This window comes from Phytophthora cinnamomi, assembly GCF_018691715.1.
Source record: "Phytophthora cinnamomi strain GKB4 chromosome Unknown Contig99, whole genome shotgun sequence".
Lineage (NCBI taxonomy): Eukaryota > Oomycota > Peronosporomycetes > Peronosporales > Peronosporaceae > Phytophthora > Phytophthora cinnamomi.
In genome coordinates this window covers 689,834-705,831 of record NW_027151032.1, presented here as the reverse complement: position 1 = coordinate 705,831, position 15,998 = coordinate 689,834, and the positions used below count along the sequence as shown (strand labels likewise).

General features: G+C 58.2%; 7 protein-coding genes across 9 annotated transcripts; 3 read left to right on the top strand and 4 right to left on the bottom strand.

Moving 5' to 3' along the window:
• Positions 1–2,332: 2,332 nt before the first annotated feature.
• IUM83_08527 (2OG-Fe(II) oxygenase superfamily protein) lies at positions 2,333–3,376 on the bottom strand (the record flags this gene model as incomplete). The annotated part of the gene is made up of 1 exon (XM_067932907.1): positions 2,333–3,376. The coding sequence occupies one exon, from the start codon at positions 3,374–3,376 to the stop codon at positions 2,333–2,335; it is 1,044 nt and encodes a 347-aa protein (XP_067783525.1).
• Positions 3,377–3,632: 256 nt separating this feature from the next.
• IUM83_08526 (2OG-Fe(II) oxygenase superfamily protein) lies at positions 3,633–4,651 on the bottom strand (the record flags this gene model as incomplete). The annotated part of the gene is made up of 3 exons (XM_067932906.1): positions 3,633–3,640; positions 3,874–4,510; positions 4,571–4,651. 3 exons carry the CDS (start codon positions 4,649–4,651, stop codon positions 3,633–3,635), a joined length of 726 nt encoding a protein of 241 aa, XP_067783526.1.
• A 235-nt stretch (positions 4,652–4,886) lies between these two features.
• On the bottom strand, positions 4,887–6,075 carry IUM83_08525 (2OG-Fe(II) oxygenase superfamily protein; the record flags this gene model as incomplete). The annotated part of the gene is made up of 2 exons (XM_067932905.1): positions 4,887–4,935; positions 5,036–6,075. 2 exons carry the CDS (start codon positions 6,073–6,075, stop codon positions 4,887–4,889), a joined length of 1,089 nt encoding a protein of 362 aa, XP_067783524.1.
• Positions 6,076–6,314: 239 nt separating this feature from the next.
• On the bottom strand, positions 6,315–8,732 carry IUM83_08524 (uncharacterized protein; the record flags this gene model as incomplete). 2 transcript variants are annotated; one of them, XM_067932903.1, is made up of 1 exon in its annotated part: positions 6,315–8,732. In XM_067932903.1, the coding sequence occupies one exon, from the start codon at positions 8,730–8,732 to the stop codon at positions 6,315–6,317; it is 2,418 nt and encodes an 805-aa protein (XP_067783536.1). The 2 variants fall into 2 exon arrangements, with proteins under 2 accessions (XP_067783536.1, XP_067783535.1); XM_067932904.1 differs by having other exon boundaries at positions 6,315–8,042.
• A 507-nt stretch (positions 8,733–9,239) lies between these two features.
• On the top strand, positions 9,240–10,567 carry IUM83_08523 (Coiled-coil domain-containing protein 42; the record flags this gene model as incomplete). 2 transcript variants are annotated; one of them, XM_067932901.1, is made up of 3 exons in its annotated part: positions 9,240–9,319; positions 9,404–10,312; positions 10,417–10,567. In XM_067932901.1, the coding sequence occupies 3 exons, from the start codon at positions 9,240–9,242 to the stop codon at positions 10,565–10,567; spliced, it is 1,140 nt and encodes a 379-aa protein (XP_067783468.1). The 2 variants fall into 2 exon arrangements, with proteins under 2 accessions (XP_067783468.1, XP_067783467.1); XM_067932902.1 differs by lacking the exon at positions 10,417–10,567 and having other exon boundaries at positions 9,404–10,334.
• Positions 10,568–11,501: 934 nt separating this feature from the next.
• Positions 11,502–13,773, top strand: IUM83_08522 (la-related protein 6-like; the record flags this gene model as incomplete). The annotated part of the gene is made up of 3 exons (XM_067932900.1): positions 11,502–11,529; positions 11,677–11,698; positions 11,796–13,773. The coding sequence occupies 3 exons, from the start codon at positions 11,502–11,504 to the stop codon at positions 13,771–13,773; spliced, it is 2,028 nt and encodes a 675-aa protein (XP_067783463.1).
• A 725-nt stretch (positions 13,774–14,498) lies between these two features.
• On the top strand, positions 14,499–15,758 carry IUM83_08521 (DEAD-box ATP-dependent RNA helicase 8; the record flags this gene model as incomplete). Its single annotated transcript, XM_067932899.1, has 1 exon — positions 14,499–15,758. One exon carries the CDS (start codon positions 14,499–14,501, stop codon positions 15,756–15,758), a length of 1,260 nt encoding a protein of 419 aa, XP_067783523.1.
• Between the last annotated feature and the right edge of the window lie 240 nt (positions 15,759–15,998).

Here is a 15,998-nt window from a genome sequence, read left to right as displayed (position 1 = left end):
TTGGAATGCTCCGGCGCCCGAGGCTGTTGGCCGACCACTTTTATCTCAGGGCCAGATGGAGAGCGCGCTCGCATGAACTACTTCATCGATATCAACGCTCGACGCGTTGTAGCAGCACTTCGCCGAGTTGTTGGCAGACTTTGAGTGGTACCTTAGAATATAGGAGATATAAACTCGGACCTGGTGGATAGAACAAAGTAATCCTGATTATGAACCGGCGCTTTAGATCTCAAGTGCCAATCTCTTGAGGCAACTCGAACTTGTCCAGCGCAACGTCGAGCAAGTCTAACGTTTTGTCGCGGCATCGCAGCAGTCGACAGCGATAGTCGCGCCTCGATCGCGGTTTGCTTGGACTGCGTTGCCCGACTCGGCCCGAAAGAGATTGTCGGAAGTGAGTGACGTGATACCCGAAACCCGCTCGGATGGGGAGGCACTCCTGCATTTCATCCATGACGATATTGGTGCTCTCTGCATCGGCATAGGTTTGGATCCAAGCAACCACTTGTGTATGCTGACGCAGATTGTATCCGAGATTAATTGCGACTTCGAGCTTTAGTCGTTGCGTTTCCAACAGACGCAGTGTCCTTGTAAGCTCGAGCACAGAATATAAACTAAGTGAGCCTCTGCTTTGCGGATTCTGCGCCCACGAAAATGGCAGCTAAGACGAGCATCCAACCTTGATCTCAGTTTGGCGAATACTTGTGTGGCAAGTTTCGATCTGGCGGCTGCCATGCAGGAGAATGACGAATGTGTCTCCATTGCATTGAGGCGGGCTTATTTTCGAGGACCCATGGATGCTCATCGAGGAATGTTGCAAAAAATACGATTTGCAGCATTCAATCAGATTAGGGGTCAATGTGGTTCATTTGGTTAAGGTCAAAGGCATGAAGGTGTCTTGCCTTGTTTGAGAGGCAAGGTGCCGAGTGGCAACCCCTATCAGGGATGGTGGGTGGGTTGAATGCCAACAACTACACCGATATGGCAGGCGTGGTGCAGGACGCAACGCTGGTGAAACGTCCACAGCACTTGTACGGCGGCGCGGTCGTGAGGGCTTGATTCCCGCGGCGACGTAACTCCAAATGAACCACGACAGGAAGGGGGGCCAAGATTCCTGGTCCAGGATCGGCATTGGCTAGCCCACCTACCCATTTTCTGCACAACTAGATTTTGGGTCTTCAATTTGAGGTCTTGGTCGTAATGTCTTCCTTCTGCTTCAAAACATTTCCCCCCAGCTTCGTCCGCTTGCTCATTCCGCCTTGCTCCAACGCTGCACTCACTTCGCGTGGAAAACTACCTAATCGAGGAATACCGCTTAAAATGGTTGTTCGGCGAGGAATCATCGCCTCGTACGATAAATGCTGCATAGCGGAGTCTATACGGATGCTACAGGTTGCCCACAGTTGTTCCGTGTTACTCCTGACCCATCCTTGCCGACATCGACTGGAGCAAGTTGTCGCTTGCGAATAATGCCTGTGCAGCGTAGTGTTTCAGTAGTATGACTAATTGACTGAGGGCTATTGCTACTGCAGCAGTAACCTGGCCAACAATGCCTACGCGATGCTCTTGCTACGGCGGCACTAACGGGTGGTCTCATGTTCTTTCCGCCGCTGGCGGTTGGTTGCGCTGGACACGAGCACGTTCTGCCGTCGCGACTACCAGATACGTTCCCAGCCGGTGTTCTTGGTGGCCCCCCCCCCCCCCCCCCCCTCCCCCTCCCGGTGCTACTGAGTCGATACGCACAGGTTTTAGGTTGCGCTATCTTGTCCTGCGACAGGGTTTTGTCGTGGATTACATTGTTGAACGTTCCGAGATGAAAAACTCACACTACTAATGCGAGGACCTCGCTGACATCGCGCCGATCGACGCTGGCGTCAAACATGACAACTGCTGCCTTGGCCACACCGAGTGTGCTGAACGGCGTTGCGAACTGAAATGTTCGGTATCTCAAGGGCATTGCTCTTCCTAGTTTGAGTTACAGAACAGTCATCTAGCCTAGCTAATAACTTTCTTCTTCTTCGGACAACACAAAATTTGAAGGCGCTGCAAACACCAATACATAGATTGTCATTGCGCTGGTAATCCTAACAGCTTTTACTTCCTCTGATTTTAGTACTTTTCAAAGTTTCCTCGATGAACAGGCATCGTTTCCTCGATAAAAAGGTACACCCCATTGAAATGGCAATACGAAGCCTTTCGAATACGACCAGTTCTACAACCAACATCAATGCACTCGATTTGAAAAACAACGACAAATGTACCAGTACCTTGCATGATAAAATCCATGAACTCCATGATCAGGGTGTGACTACAAACTTGCAACTATTGACAAGTACTACGAGTTAGCAACGTCGATAGCGCCATGGATCTTAAAGTCTCCAATCTGGTTCTCCTTGCCGTTGTCGGCGTAATTCCCTGTAACACGCTTCAAGAGGAATTCGCGCCAGCTAAACGGACGATAGTTGGCCACTTCACCTTCGTTCACCACGATAGGTTCCACCTGGACGCTGTACGCCGGGAGGTAGAAGAACGGAGCCGAGAACCGGTCAACCTTGTCGGTAGCCAGAACGCGATGAATTGGCGCCTTGAACTTGTCGTTCGACCACACTTGCACCAGGTCTCCGATGTTGATGGTGTACGTGCCCTTACGCGGAGGCACATTCACCCATGCCTGTGACTTCCGGTGGAATACCTGCAGTGTTGCAACGTCATCATCCTGCAGCAGCACTGCGAGTGCACCAGGGTCCGTGTGGTGGTAAACGCCCATGGTTTTCGCCGGATCAGGGGCCACCGGGTAGTAGTTAAGCCGCATCAAGCTCGAGTGGTCATCGTGGAAGAACTTGTCGAAGAACGCAGGCTCTTCGCCAAGCGCAACCGCGAATACCTTCAGCAGACGACGCGATATGAACTCCATTTTGTTGTAGTACGTTCTCATTTCGTTGCGGAATCCAGGTAGTACGTTTTCGTCGAGCCACTGGTTGTGGTCATCGCCCATTCGATTGTGATTGTCATTCACAGGGCCGTCTTCGCTCGGCACCGAAAAGTCAAAGCACTGCTTCCAGTCCGTCTTGTTCTTGGTGAGCTCGCCCTCGACGAATCCGCGCGCGTTTGTAGCAGTGCGTGGGATAGTGCGCTTGGTTTCCGCCGGCAGATGGAAGAAGGAGCGCATGGTCTCCTGGAACTTGTCAACTTCTTCTTGCGACAACCCGTGGTTCGCGATGTAGAAGAAGCCCCACTCGCTGGCAGCAGCGCGCACTTGCTCAATGATGAGGCGAAGGGCATCGTCCTTGGCGTCACTTAATGCGGCGTTCACGTCGGCGTTGGTGGAGACCCCCGTGAGGGCTCCAATGTCGACAACTGGAACTTCAGGTACGGTCATCTTGGTCTCGAAGATGCAAATTCAGGAATGGATCGAGATTTTAACTAGGGTCCTCGGAGTCCGAGAGGTCCGAGTCGGGCCTAGATCAATTGAGACGTTGCACCAGGGCATTGACGTTGTCGAAGTGGGCATAGTGATTGGGCGCATGAATAGAGGCCTAGGGTGTTTTACGTTATCAGATCCTATGCATCGACAAATATGGTGTTGAAAACCCCGTAGACAGTGGTTGCTGGTCTTTATAAAGACGATTGATCACTTATCGGCCTAACCTACTTACGCGTTAGCGACGTCAATAGGCCCGTGGATTTTGAAGTCGCCGATCTGGTTCTCCTTGCCCACGTCGGCGTAGTTGCCCTGGTACCGAGCCAACTGGAACTGACGCCAGTTGAACGGACGGTAGTTGGCCACGTCCCCCTCCTTCACCACGATGGGCTCCACCGTCACGTGGTTAGACGGGTTGTAGAAGAACGGGGCCGAGAATCGCCCAGCCTTGTCACTAGCCACCACGCGGTGCAATGGGGCCACAAACTTGTCGTTCGACCACACTTGAACCATGTCGCCGATGTTGATGGTGTAGGTGCCCTTGCGTGGGGGAACGTTGACCCAAGTTTGCGACTTGCGGTGAAGCACCTGCAGCGACGCCACTTCGTCGTCTTGCAACAAGACGGTGAGTGCACCGAAGTCGGTGTGGTGATACACGCCCATGGTCTTCTCCGGTTCAGGAGCCACCGGGTAGTGGTTCAGTCTGAGCAGGCTCGAGTGGTTGCCAGCGTAGAACTTGTCGAAGAACGCAGGCTCCTCGCCCAGCGCGACTGCAAACACCTTCAGCAAGCGACGCGAGATGTACTCCATCTTCTTGTAGTAGGTTTGCATCTCGCTACGGAATCCAGGCAGGACGTCCTCGTCAAGCCACTGGTTTTGGTCGTCGCCCAGCCGTTCGATCTTGTCAGTAAGAGGGCTGTCTTCATGGGCCCCAGCGAAGTCGAAGCACTCCTTCCAGTCCGTCTTGTTCTTGGTGAGCTCATCGACGACGTATCCGCGGTTGTTGTTGGCGGTGCGGAGGATGGTACGCTTCGTCTCAACGGGCAGGCGGAAGAAGGAGCGCATGGCCTCTTGGAACTCATCCACCTCTTGCTGCGGTAGTCCATGGTTTGCAATGTAGAAGAACCCCCACTCGCTCGCGGCGGCTCGCACCTTGTCAACGATCCGACGCAGAGCATCGTCCTCGAGGTCGCGCAGAGCGGAGTCGACTTCAGCGTCGGTGGGAAATACCATAAGGGCTCCGATGTCGATAACTGGTACTTGACGCACGTCCATCTTGGTCTTGACTTGCTTAGGCAATTTTCGGAATGAACGCTGCCTCACCGGAGCTCTTCTTCGTCGCGAACTTCGAGCACAAGGCCAAACGTGCGGCCAACGGAGACCATGAAAGCACCGATCGCGTTGACGCTGGCACCATGGGGATAGTGATTGGCCGCTCAACTCGAAGTGCTTCAGGTTCGCGCTTACGCTATCGAATTGTACTCGTATTCAAGGTTTCAATTTCAAGCCCGGCTGTCCTGCTAGGCAGTGCCAGCCCAAGTTGGCACCTCAGATACATGCTTTGTCATCTTCTGCGACTACCCAATTATACGCTACGCTGCTCGTATCCGAACCTACCCGTTCGCGACGTCGATGGGGCCGTGGATCTTGTAGTCTCCGATCTGGTTCTCCTGGCCCAGATCGGCGTAGTTGCCTTTAAACCGCGCTAAGCGGAACGTGCGCCAGCTTATCGGACGGTAGTTGGGCACGTCCCCGGGCTTGACGACAATGGGTTCCACTTGCACGTTGTACGAAGGGCTATAGAAGAACGGAGCCGAGAACCGGCCAGCCTTGCTGCTCGCCAGCACTCGGTGCAGGGGGGCCACGAATTGGTCATTCGACCACACCTGAACCATGTCACCGATGTTGATCGTGTACGTGCCCTTGCGAGGAGGGACATCCACCCACGTTTGCGACTCGCGATGGAGCACCTGCAACGACGCCACCTCATCGTCCTGCAGCAGGATGGTCAGCGCGCCAGAGTCCGTATGGTGGTAAACCCCCATCGTTTTCTCTGGTTCGGGGGCCACTGGATAATGATTCAGTCTCATCGTGCTGGAGGCGTTCGACCTGAAAAACTGGTCGAAGAACGCAGGTTTCTCGCCCAACGCCACAGCAAACACCTTCAGAAGTCGGCGAGCGATGTGCTCCATCTTGTCGTAGTAGGCCCTCATCTCGCCACGAAACCCTGGCAGCGTTGACTCGTCGAGCCACTGGTTTTGATCTTCTCCCAGCCTCTCCAGCTTGTCGGTGGCAGGGCCATCCTCCCCAGCGCCAGCGAAGTCGAAACACTCTTTCCAGTCGGTCTTGTTCTTGGTGAGTTCTCCCTCGACATAGCCGCGGTTGTTGGTGGCGTGACGTCGAATGGTGCGCTTGATCTCCGCTGGCAAACGAAAGAACGACCTCATGACCTCTTGGAAGTTCTGCACCTCCTGCTCCGGCAGCCCGTGGTTGGCGATGTAGAAGAACCCCCACTCACTCGCAGCAGCGCGAACGCTGGTTGTAATTTCACGCAGCCTAAGATTGTTGATATCTTGCAACGCGGCGTCCACTTCAGCGTCGGAACGGATCGCCACGAGGGCTCCGATGTCGATAACTGGCACTTGGCGCACGTCCATCTTGGTCTCGATCTCGTAGATTCAGAAGTGATCGAGAAGCTACATGTAATGTGCGGTGGCGAAGAGAGACCTTCGACCCGAGCATTGACACTACTACGAACGAAGTGATGATTGGCCGGCCATCTTGAAGCGATGCACATCATGTAGCTCGGAGGAGGGTGGGGGTTAAAGCTGATCGGAGTCCAAGTAGAAGGCAATGAACGTCTATTCTGTGTTGGGGTCGTCCTAGGTGAGATTGATTACAGGCGCAGCTCCTCGATGCTGTAGTCGGGGATGCCGGGCGCTTTCGGCAGGCTCACACCCGACAGGAAGTTGGTCAGCACGGCGTGTACCGTTTCGTACTGCGCGCTCGCGCGGAGCTGCAGCTGTACGAGGTCCTCCAGCTGGTGCAGGGTACGCGCAACCTTGGCGTTCTGTGAGGCGCGCTGGACCAGAGCCGACAGGTGCGCATCCAGCAGCGCGCAGATCCACGCACAGCAGCGCGAGGCCGAGGGCAGCGGAGTGAAGCGCCGCTCCTCCTTCATGACGTCCAGACTGTTGTCCTTCTTGGCCTTCTTCTTCTTCGACTTGGTTTTCTGCTCGTCGTCGCTAGCATCGTCGCCCGTGGTGTGCACCAACAGCAGCTTCTTGCAGATGGCGAGCACAAGCAGCACCTCCTCCAGCTCCAGCTCACGAATGGCGCGGTGCAGGAACACACTGTTCGTCGGAAGACCCAGAAGGGCGACAGCGAATCGCTCGCAGGCCGCGGTGCCGTCAATGTTCTCGGCCTCTCTGTTTTTACTCTTGATCTGCTTCGTCGTGAACCTGATCAAAGCTGGGTTGCTGCTCTTGCGAATAAAATACTTCAACAGGCGCACGATGGAGCGCTCGTCGATATCAATAAGGTGCACAATAGCGCACTGCAGCAGAGCAAACTGGTTGTGCTGCATCAGTGTAGGCAGAAGCGTTGGCTCGGTGCGAGCAGACAGCCGGTTCGTGCGCAGCATGATCTCCAGAGGATTCCACAGCTTCAGGTCCGTCGAGTCCAAACAGCGCCGAGTCACAGTCTGCAGCAAACGGAACGACAGCTCCTCTCCCTCTTCACGGTCAGCCTTGCGCTTCTTCTGCTTCTTCAAGGCTTCATGCAGACGGCTCGAGAACTCGGCCGCGGTGGGGGTAACCTTAGGATCGGAAAGGTCCGCGATGAGCTGACGCTCCCGGTCGTCGTCACTGCACATGTTGGTCTTCCAGGTCTCGGAATCGAGCGTGTCGTTGTTCACGCTGCTCGTAGCCGTCACAGTTTCCCACTGCACCGAGCTGTTCGGCAGCGCAGGGACCGACGCCGTCTCAGAAGAAGCAGTCGATGCTGCCGTGGCCCCCAGCACGCTCGCCAGCGTGGAGTTCTTGTTGTGCACGTGGATGAGGAAAATGCCGCGCTCGAAAACGGCGATCACGCCTTCGCCCGTTCCGACGCTCAGCAGCTGCACGATCTTGCCAACGCCGTCCTTGGCGCTGCGGCCCACCACCACGTCACTGTCCGCGTCCTTCTCCGCCGTCAAGCTCAGCTCCACGTTGGCCACGGGCACGGCGAACTTGGCGTCCCAGCCGGTGTACTTGGTGGGGGCGTCCTTGGGCACGCTCACCAGGTAGGCGTATCCGCCCACGCCCGTGACGAGGTAGCCCGTCTGGAGCTTCCGCTTCTTGTGCACGGGGACGGCGGCGTCCGTCTCCGCCGAGCTCAAGCTGGGCAGCTGCTGGGCCGTGACCAGCGTCAGCGCGTTGCTGAGCGCGTCGCGCGCGAAGCGCAGCGTGAGCCACGCGCCGGCGCGGCCGACGAACGAGTACGAGAAGGTGATGGGGTGGAAGGCGCAGGACGCCAGCTCCTCCTTTGCCGGCAGCTGCACGCGGCGGCGCGCGCGCAGCACGGCGGCCAGCGCGCCTCCCTGGCGCCGCGGCTTGCTGGGCACGTCCACCTGGTACACCAGCAGCTCGTGCTGCTGCGTCGCGGTCTTGTGCATGAGCAGCGACAGGAAGAGCCCGCCCTTCACGGGGCTCACGTGGTCCGACTCGAGGCAGGCCCAGACCACGCGCTCGTCCGCGTCGTCGTCCTCGTCGTCCTCGTCCTCCTGGGCGGCCGCGGCGTCCGTGGCGTCGTCGCTGTGCAGCCCGCGGCGGGCGTCCTCGTCGTACGAGGCGAAGGAGCCGTCCTGGAACACCACGAGCACCTCCTCCTTGAGCCGCGCGTGCGCCAGCAGCGCGAAGGCCTTGGCGCTCGCCTGCAGCGGCGCGCGCCGCCACTTGGCGGCGTCCAGCTCCGTCTCGCGCCAGACCGCGAGCGCCTCGTTGGCGGGCGGCGGCGCGCTCGTCTTGTGCTGCTCCTGGCGCCGCGCCTGGCGCGCCTTCTTGCTGGCGCCCACGCCCGGCGCCCCGCACACGCCGAAGAACGCGCGCGAGTGCGGGTGGCGCACCGCAGGCACGTGCAGCGCCTGCGCGCTGCCGGCGCGGAACGTCCAGTGGTTCACGCACTTGCGCGTCTGCGCGCACAGCTCGCGCACGTCGGCGCTGGACGTCACCAGCACCAGGCGCGTGTTGTCCTTGGCCAGCGACGACGACGCGCCCAGCAGCGCCGCGTCGGCGGCGCGCCCGCGCCAGAGCGAGATGGGCTGGTCCAGCTGCATGGCGGCCGGTCACTCACTTGGCTAATGGCGCATGCTGTTGGTCTGTTGGTTGGGCGGGAGCGCCTGGACGGTTATTCCGGGACGCAGCGGCGGCGGTTCATAGATGCACTGGGGCGTGTTGGACCGTATTAACTGGGAGAAGATTGGTCATTGGAGGAAAAGAACGCGATTTCCTTTTGGCGAATCAGGAGCGGCTGGGGATGGAGGTGATGGCGTTGCAGTTGTTGAAGTGCGTTTAGCAATGGTGCAGGGTGAATTGGTTGCTGTTTACTTATCCGAGTTGGTGAGTATTGCGACGAGCGATTGGTGTTGTGTGGCGGTTCTGGCGGTATTTTTACCGGGCAACCGCTCGTTTTGTGTTTTGTCCACTGAGGCGGCAAGTCGCCGAACTCGGAGGTGGCGGCGACGGAGGCGATACACTCCACTGCCGATCGAGCAGTTCATGATCCAGCACCTCCGAGCACTGTGGATTAGTTGCGACTAGGAGTTGACGCATAAAAGGCAGCGATGGAGGACACGAACCCAGGCGCCGGCAGCACGCTGGACGATGTGTCGGGCGTCTTCTTGACGGAGGCGCGGATTGCCAAGTGAGTGTGCTTCATCTAACTTCAAAAGGTTTGTTGTCGATGTTGGTGAGGCCTACTGAAGAGTTTGTGCGACTGTCATTGCAGCGGCAAGTTCCCGTTGCGCGAGATCAATGACATGGAGCCCGTGGTGTCGGGCATCTCGCAGATGTCCCAGTCCACGCTGCTGCTCAAAAAGCGGAAGGAGATGCGCGAAATCGACGACGCATTGGACTTTATGAAGGAGGAGTATGCGCAGCGCATGGAAGCTTGCGACGCCCGACAACGTGAGCTGGAGCGCAAGCAGGCCGAGATGAAGGAGCAGGTGACTCGCTTTGAGAAGTTCATCAAGGAAAACGACTCGAAGCGCACACGAGCCGAGCTCAAGTGCAAGAGCGAACACCGATTAGGAGAGATCAATGAAGCTCGAAAGAGACAACTCGTCACGCAGCTCGAGAAGGACGGGCGCGAACGCGAGGCTCTGGAGCGCAAGCGCGACCAATTGCTGAAATATCGCCTTTATCTCGAGGCCGCAGTGGAAGCGTCCGACGGAGAGTACGAGGAAATCGGCGACATTCTCAACCGTCATGCAACTCTGGTCGACACCAACAACGATCTGAAGGCTCAGGTGCGCGCCGCCGAGGTCGAGACGGACCAACTGCGCCAGCGGATCCGCGCATTGAAAGTCGAGATGCAGAACCTGGTGCTGGTGCAAAATAGTAGTATTCACGGACAGCAGCAGCAGCTCGAGACGCTGCGCTCGGAAGCTCTGCGACTGGATCTGGACAGGCAGCGCAACGATCGCGTTGCAAACGACCGGAGTCGCGAGTCCGGCCAGATCGTGCTCACCGTGACCAATCTGTACAGTCGACTGAACCTCGGCGACAAATTGCCGGTGCTACGAGAGCAGGACATGGACGTCGCCCAGTACATCCAAAGCCTGCTCAAGGTCATCGCCGCGCGCATCGTCGACTTGGACTACATCGTCTCCAACTACAAAGACCAGGTACCGGTAACGTTGCACCAACTTCCGTGGTAGTGTTGTGTTCGTGAGCTTGTCTCCCTGACGATGTGTTGCATTCATGTATTCGCCAGAACGCCAAGGCGGGGAACAACAATAGTACTAGCAACAACAACAACAACAACAACAACCCGAGTCCGAGCAGCGGTAACCCCGGCACGAGCGAAGGTTCTTCAGGTCAAGCTGGTACCACTCGAACCGGAAAGATGGCGTCGTCAGGAAACACTACAAAACTGCCTCCGATCTCATGAACCGCGTAGCGAAATCGATCATGTTTCAGTGCGTTGCGCCAAAAAAGTTTATACTGTATATCTTGACAACAGGAAGACCGGGGCAGCCAAACCATGTTGCCCTGCTTCAGAAACCAGCGACATGGCTTCACGACGCAGACCACCCAGGGCGGACCATCGCAATCGGCCATGGCGTCGTCAGCCGCCACCTCGTCGGCGGCGGCAGCACTGCCGCTTGCAACGAAAGAAAAAAAAACAAAAACAAGCTCGCAAACGCCATCTCAATGCAGAATGCAGACAAGGCGCCACAATGGCATCCAGGCCGCCTCGGCCGCACGTTTCCCAACTTTCGAATCCAATTGCAGTTTGGGATGTATAATACATTGGACACTCCCACTATGGGACCGATCGGACAACAATGCGGCACTTATCATCGCTGGATGGCCGAAAGGATGACGGGCACGTTTTAGGGCGCTAAGAGGTGCGAGCGCGGTGGCGACCGCATTAGCCGGAGCCAGCGCTGGGTGCTTTGCTCCACCGTCAGAGAAAACACGTGTTGAAGCTGCATGTCCAACGCGGAGTTGTCTCAAAAAACCTCGCGAGGTTTTTCCCGCTTTGGGAGATCGCGGAAGGGGGAGAGCCCACACGCAAAGGAACGCCGTGCCGAGTGTCGGACCACCGCGCGCAGCAGCAGCACCAGCAACAGCAACAGAGCCCTCGCCCCCTCTTCGCCGAAGAGACTCGCCACGCGTTGGGCCTCAACCGTCCGCCGCCAACTCCGCAGTTACCCCCACGGTCACAGAGCGACCTCCGCTGCCCTTACCCTCGTCGAGAGAAGAGAGAGAGGGAGGTGAAGTGAAGTGCCGACTGAATAAAACCCTTCGACCCGAAAGAAGGAGGACAAAAGGAGACCCTTTTGCCTAACCGCAGCCACCCCACACAACGCAGACCGGAGTTGCTGTTGCCGTTGCCGTATCTGAAAGGTAAGGCGCGGCCCGGTCGCTTTAGCACTGTCATAACCTGGTGACAGGGTTGATTGACCCCGAGTATCTTTTCACTCGCGTGTCTAACCTTCACAAAAACCCACCACTCTGTGTGCGTGTGTGTCTATTTTCTGCTGTCTTATCTAGGCAAAACCCAGCAACGAGACAGGTACGGACGCCACTGTATTCCTCCCCACTCTGTAGCTCTATCTGTGGCTCCAGGCGCTGATATCTTTATCTATCCATTTGGGTCTTTGGTCTTCCAGCGCCGTAGCCCCAGTCCTCCAATTCCCTTCCAGGCCCCAAGTGTCTATTCCAGCCCAAGGCAAAGCCATGTCGACCAATCCGGACGGAAACCCGCCGCCGCCCCCGCCGCTGCCGTCCTTCGCGGCCGACGGCTTCCTCTCCTCGGCCGGGTCGCCCCCTTACAACCGCAGCGCCGGCCGCTCGCCGGGCCGCCGCAGCGGCGACCGCTCGGACGAGATGGACGTGATGGCCCAGCTGGCCTCGCAGTACTACGCGTCCAGCCGCAACCGCTCGTTCTCGGCGCCCATCCAGCCGTCGGCGCTGGGCTCGGCCTGGAACTCGTTCGCTGACGACACGTCGGTGTCGGCTGCGGCCGCGGCAGCCGCCACGCAGCGCCACCAGATGCAGATGCAGATGCAGAACCAGAGCTTGCGGCCTCCTCAGCCGCCGCTGCCGCAGGGCCCGCCGCCGCCCGTGCTCAACATTATGGTGCCCCCACCGCCCAGCGACGACGTGGCCGTGGGGGCCATTGGCCAGGCCGTGCAGTCGCTGCAGCTGGCGAGCGACGAGAACGCCGAGGCCGGCCACATTGGAGACGAGCTCACGGGCGCGCCGCTGCCGGCCACCTTCTTGCGCACGATCTGTGACCAGCTCGAGTACTACTTCTGCGACGAGAACTTGCTGGGCGACCTGTTCCTGCTGAAGAACATGAACATGGACGGATACGTCAAGCTGGACCTGCTGGCCTCGTTCGGCCGCGTGAAGAAGCTCACGACGGACATGGAGCAGATCAAGAAGGCGCTGGAGCTGTCGACCAAGCTGCTGCTGAACGAGGACGAGACCATGGTCTGTCGGAAGGAGCCGCTGGCCCCCAACCAGACGTACCACGGCAAGCTGGCCCGCACGGCCATTGCGTACAACCTGCCCGAGGACGCGTCGGTCGCGTCGCTGCGTGAAACTTTCCAGGGATGCGGCGAGATCTCGTACCTGCGGCTGCTGAAGAAGAACACGACCACGGGACGCAACGCTGTGCTGAAGCCCCCCATCGCGGCCGGCGAGACGTACGCCATCATCGAGTTCGTGGACGACGAGATGACCAAGCACGCCGTGCTGACGCTGTCGGACCAGTACAACTGGCGCACGGGCATGCAGGTGGTGCTCTTTGACGGCACGAACTGCGACAAGCTGAAGCAGAAGATGTTCCCCGTGGAGCTGGGTGGAGACCGTCGTCGCGCCAAATCGGCGTCGGCACTTACGCGCCCTGTGCACGTGGAATCAGTAGGAGAAGGCCTGGACGACCTCCGTGAAGGCAAGGTGAACACGGGTACGGTATACTCGATTCGTGGCGCAGGCGGACTCATTACGCCGACGCGACAGGATTCGGCCTGTATTTCGTTCCGCCTCATCCCGGATGAGGACGGCAATGTGGATATCAGACAGGGTGACTACGTGTCTTTCACAGTGGGCAAGAACAAGAAGAGTGGCCGCAAGTACGCCAGCAAGGTCAAGCTGGAGTTCCGCCCGCCCGCAAGTTTGACGGGCGATGCCAACAATAACGGTGGCATGGGTGGTCTATCGGGACTGGGTGGAGGCTCATCGAGTGGAAATGGGCAGAAGGACTACTTCGCACCGTCGCCGAGTCGATGGGAGTCGCGCAGCCGCGCAGCAACGGTGGGTGCTCCGCCCCAGCCGGGGGCTTTCCGTGCTCGCTCGTCATCGTCGGGCACGCGCCCGAAGCTGAACCTGTCGTCTCCGCGGATGGCGCAGTCACCTGTACACAACAACAGCAGCAACAGCCTCGGGGGCAACGTGTTGGCGCCTCCTCCTGGAATGGGACTGAACGGCAGCAACCAGCTGTACCGCCAGGCGATTGGGCCGGACGGCACGCGGGGCTTTGGCTTCCGTCGTACCGGTGGTGAGCCACCGGAGATGGCACCGGAACTTAAGTTTCCGGTGATGGAGCGTCGGAGATCGCGCTCGTCGGGCGGTGCCTGGTAGAGATGACTGACGGACGGCACTGACACTGAACATTGAAGCGAGAGAGGGCCACGCAAGCTCTCTCATGTTGACACACCACGCTGGCCAGCGTGATATGCCGGAAAATGAAGAAAGACGAGAAACACACCAAGAATTAGGCGCTAGCACACACGAAGAAGCGATTCGACGCGACACAAAAATCAAAAAGAGCACACGAAATGCACAGTTGATAGGAAGAAGAAACACGAGATAGGGGAAACACCAAGAAACACCAACGAAAATGTATTTGAGTGCGAGAACCCCTTCAATCACCGTCTTCTCTCCTCTCATCGTTAGCGTGCAGGCAAGGGAGGCAACCTTGCTTCAACATGGACAAGCTGTTAAACTGTCAGTCCATACCCGCTCGCCAACTGCATGTCGCTCTTCTTACCGCACAACACTTAAATGCCACATGTTCTCATCTTGCAACCATCTCCCTTACAAATACAAAGACGTTGCTCCCCTCAACGAGCAACCGCAGTGTTTTTGGAGGGGGAGCCTCAAAACCGAAAAACGCCCGGAAGATCCGAAGCAACAAGCAGCAAGCAGCGCCGCCCTTCGCGCTGCACGAGAACCAGCCAGCCAGCAAGAGAACCAGCCACGCCACCGCGCTCTCTGCATCTTTTTATCTTTGTAGCCACTTTAGCACCTTTGTATCGCATAAGAGAGAGCCGACAGCAGCAACAGCAGCAGCAGCAACAACAGCCATGGCCCACCAACAGCAACAGCAGCAGCAGCAGCAGCAGGCGCCCGCCGACGAGGAGAACTGGAAGGCCTCCCTCAAGCGGCCGGAGAAGGACACGCGCGTGCAGACCGAGGACGTGACCAACGTCAAGGGCAACGAGTTCGAGGACTACTTCCTCAAGCGCGAGCTGCTCATGGGCATCTTCGAGAAGGGCTTCGAGCGGCCGTCCCCCATCCAGGAGGAGGCCGTCCCCATCATCCTGGCGGGCCGCAACGTGATGGCCCGCGCCAAGAACGGCACGGGCAAGACGGCCGCCTTCATCATCCCGTGCCTCGAGAAGACGGACACGAGCAAGAAGCACATCCAGGTGCTGATCCTCGTCCCCACGCGCGAGCTGGCGCTGCAGACGTCGGCCATCGTCAAGGAGATCGGCAAGCACATGGGCGTCGAGTGCATGGTGTCCACGGGCGGCACGAGTCTCAAGGACGACATCATGCGTCTCTACCAGACGGTGCACATTCTAGTGGGCACCCCGGGCCGCGTCATGGACCTGGCCAACAAGGGAGTGGCCGACCTCAGCCAGTGCTCCACGGTCATCATGGACGAGGCCGACAAGCTGCTGTCCCCCGAGTTCCAGCCGCTGCTGGAGCAGCTCCTGAACCACACGGCCAAGCAGCGCCAGATCTGCCTCTTCTCGGCCACGTTCCCCGTCACAGTCAAGGCGTTCAAGGACCGGTTCGTGGAGAACCCGTACGAGATCAACCTCATGGACGAGCTCACGCTCAAGGGCGTCTCCCAGTTCTACGCCTTCGTGGAGGAGCGGCAGAAGGTGCACTGCCTCAACACGCTCTTCTCCAAGCTCGACATCAACCAGTCCATCATCTTCTGCAACTCGGTGAACCGCGTCGAGCTGCTGGCCAAGAAGGTGACGGAGCTCGGCTACTCGTGCTTCTACATCCACGCCAAGATGAACCAGGCGCACCGCAACCGCGTGTTCCACGAGTTCCGCAACGGCGCCACGCGCCACCTCGTGTGCTCAGACCTGTTCACGCGCGGTATCGACATCCAGACGGTGAACGTCGTGATCAACTTCGACTTCCCGAAAAACTCAGAGACGTACCTGCACCGCATCGGTCGCTCCGGTCGGTACGGCCACCTCGGTCTGGCCATCAATATGATCACGTACGAGGACCGATTCAACCTGTACCGCATCGAGCAGGAGCTCGGCACGGAGATCCGACCGATCCCGCCGGTCATCGACCGCAACCTGTACTGCAAGTAAGTCGTCGGTCTCGTAATGTGTTACTAGTGACGTGGAGGAGAGTGCGTGCGAGGGGAAGACTGTCAAGAACAAGGTGAAAACGAAGGCAAATGAGCGTGAACGTGAAGGTGGAAAGTCGAGAAAACATTGGTGATATGCGAGGTGGAGGACTGAAGTGGAGGGGGGGGGGGGCAAAGAGTGAAGCAAGCTTCGGCCCGTGCGGCCGAAGGGCGGACGAGCAGGAGGCCTGCAACAATCAAC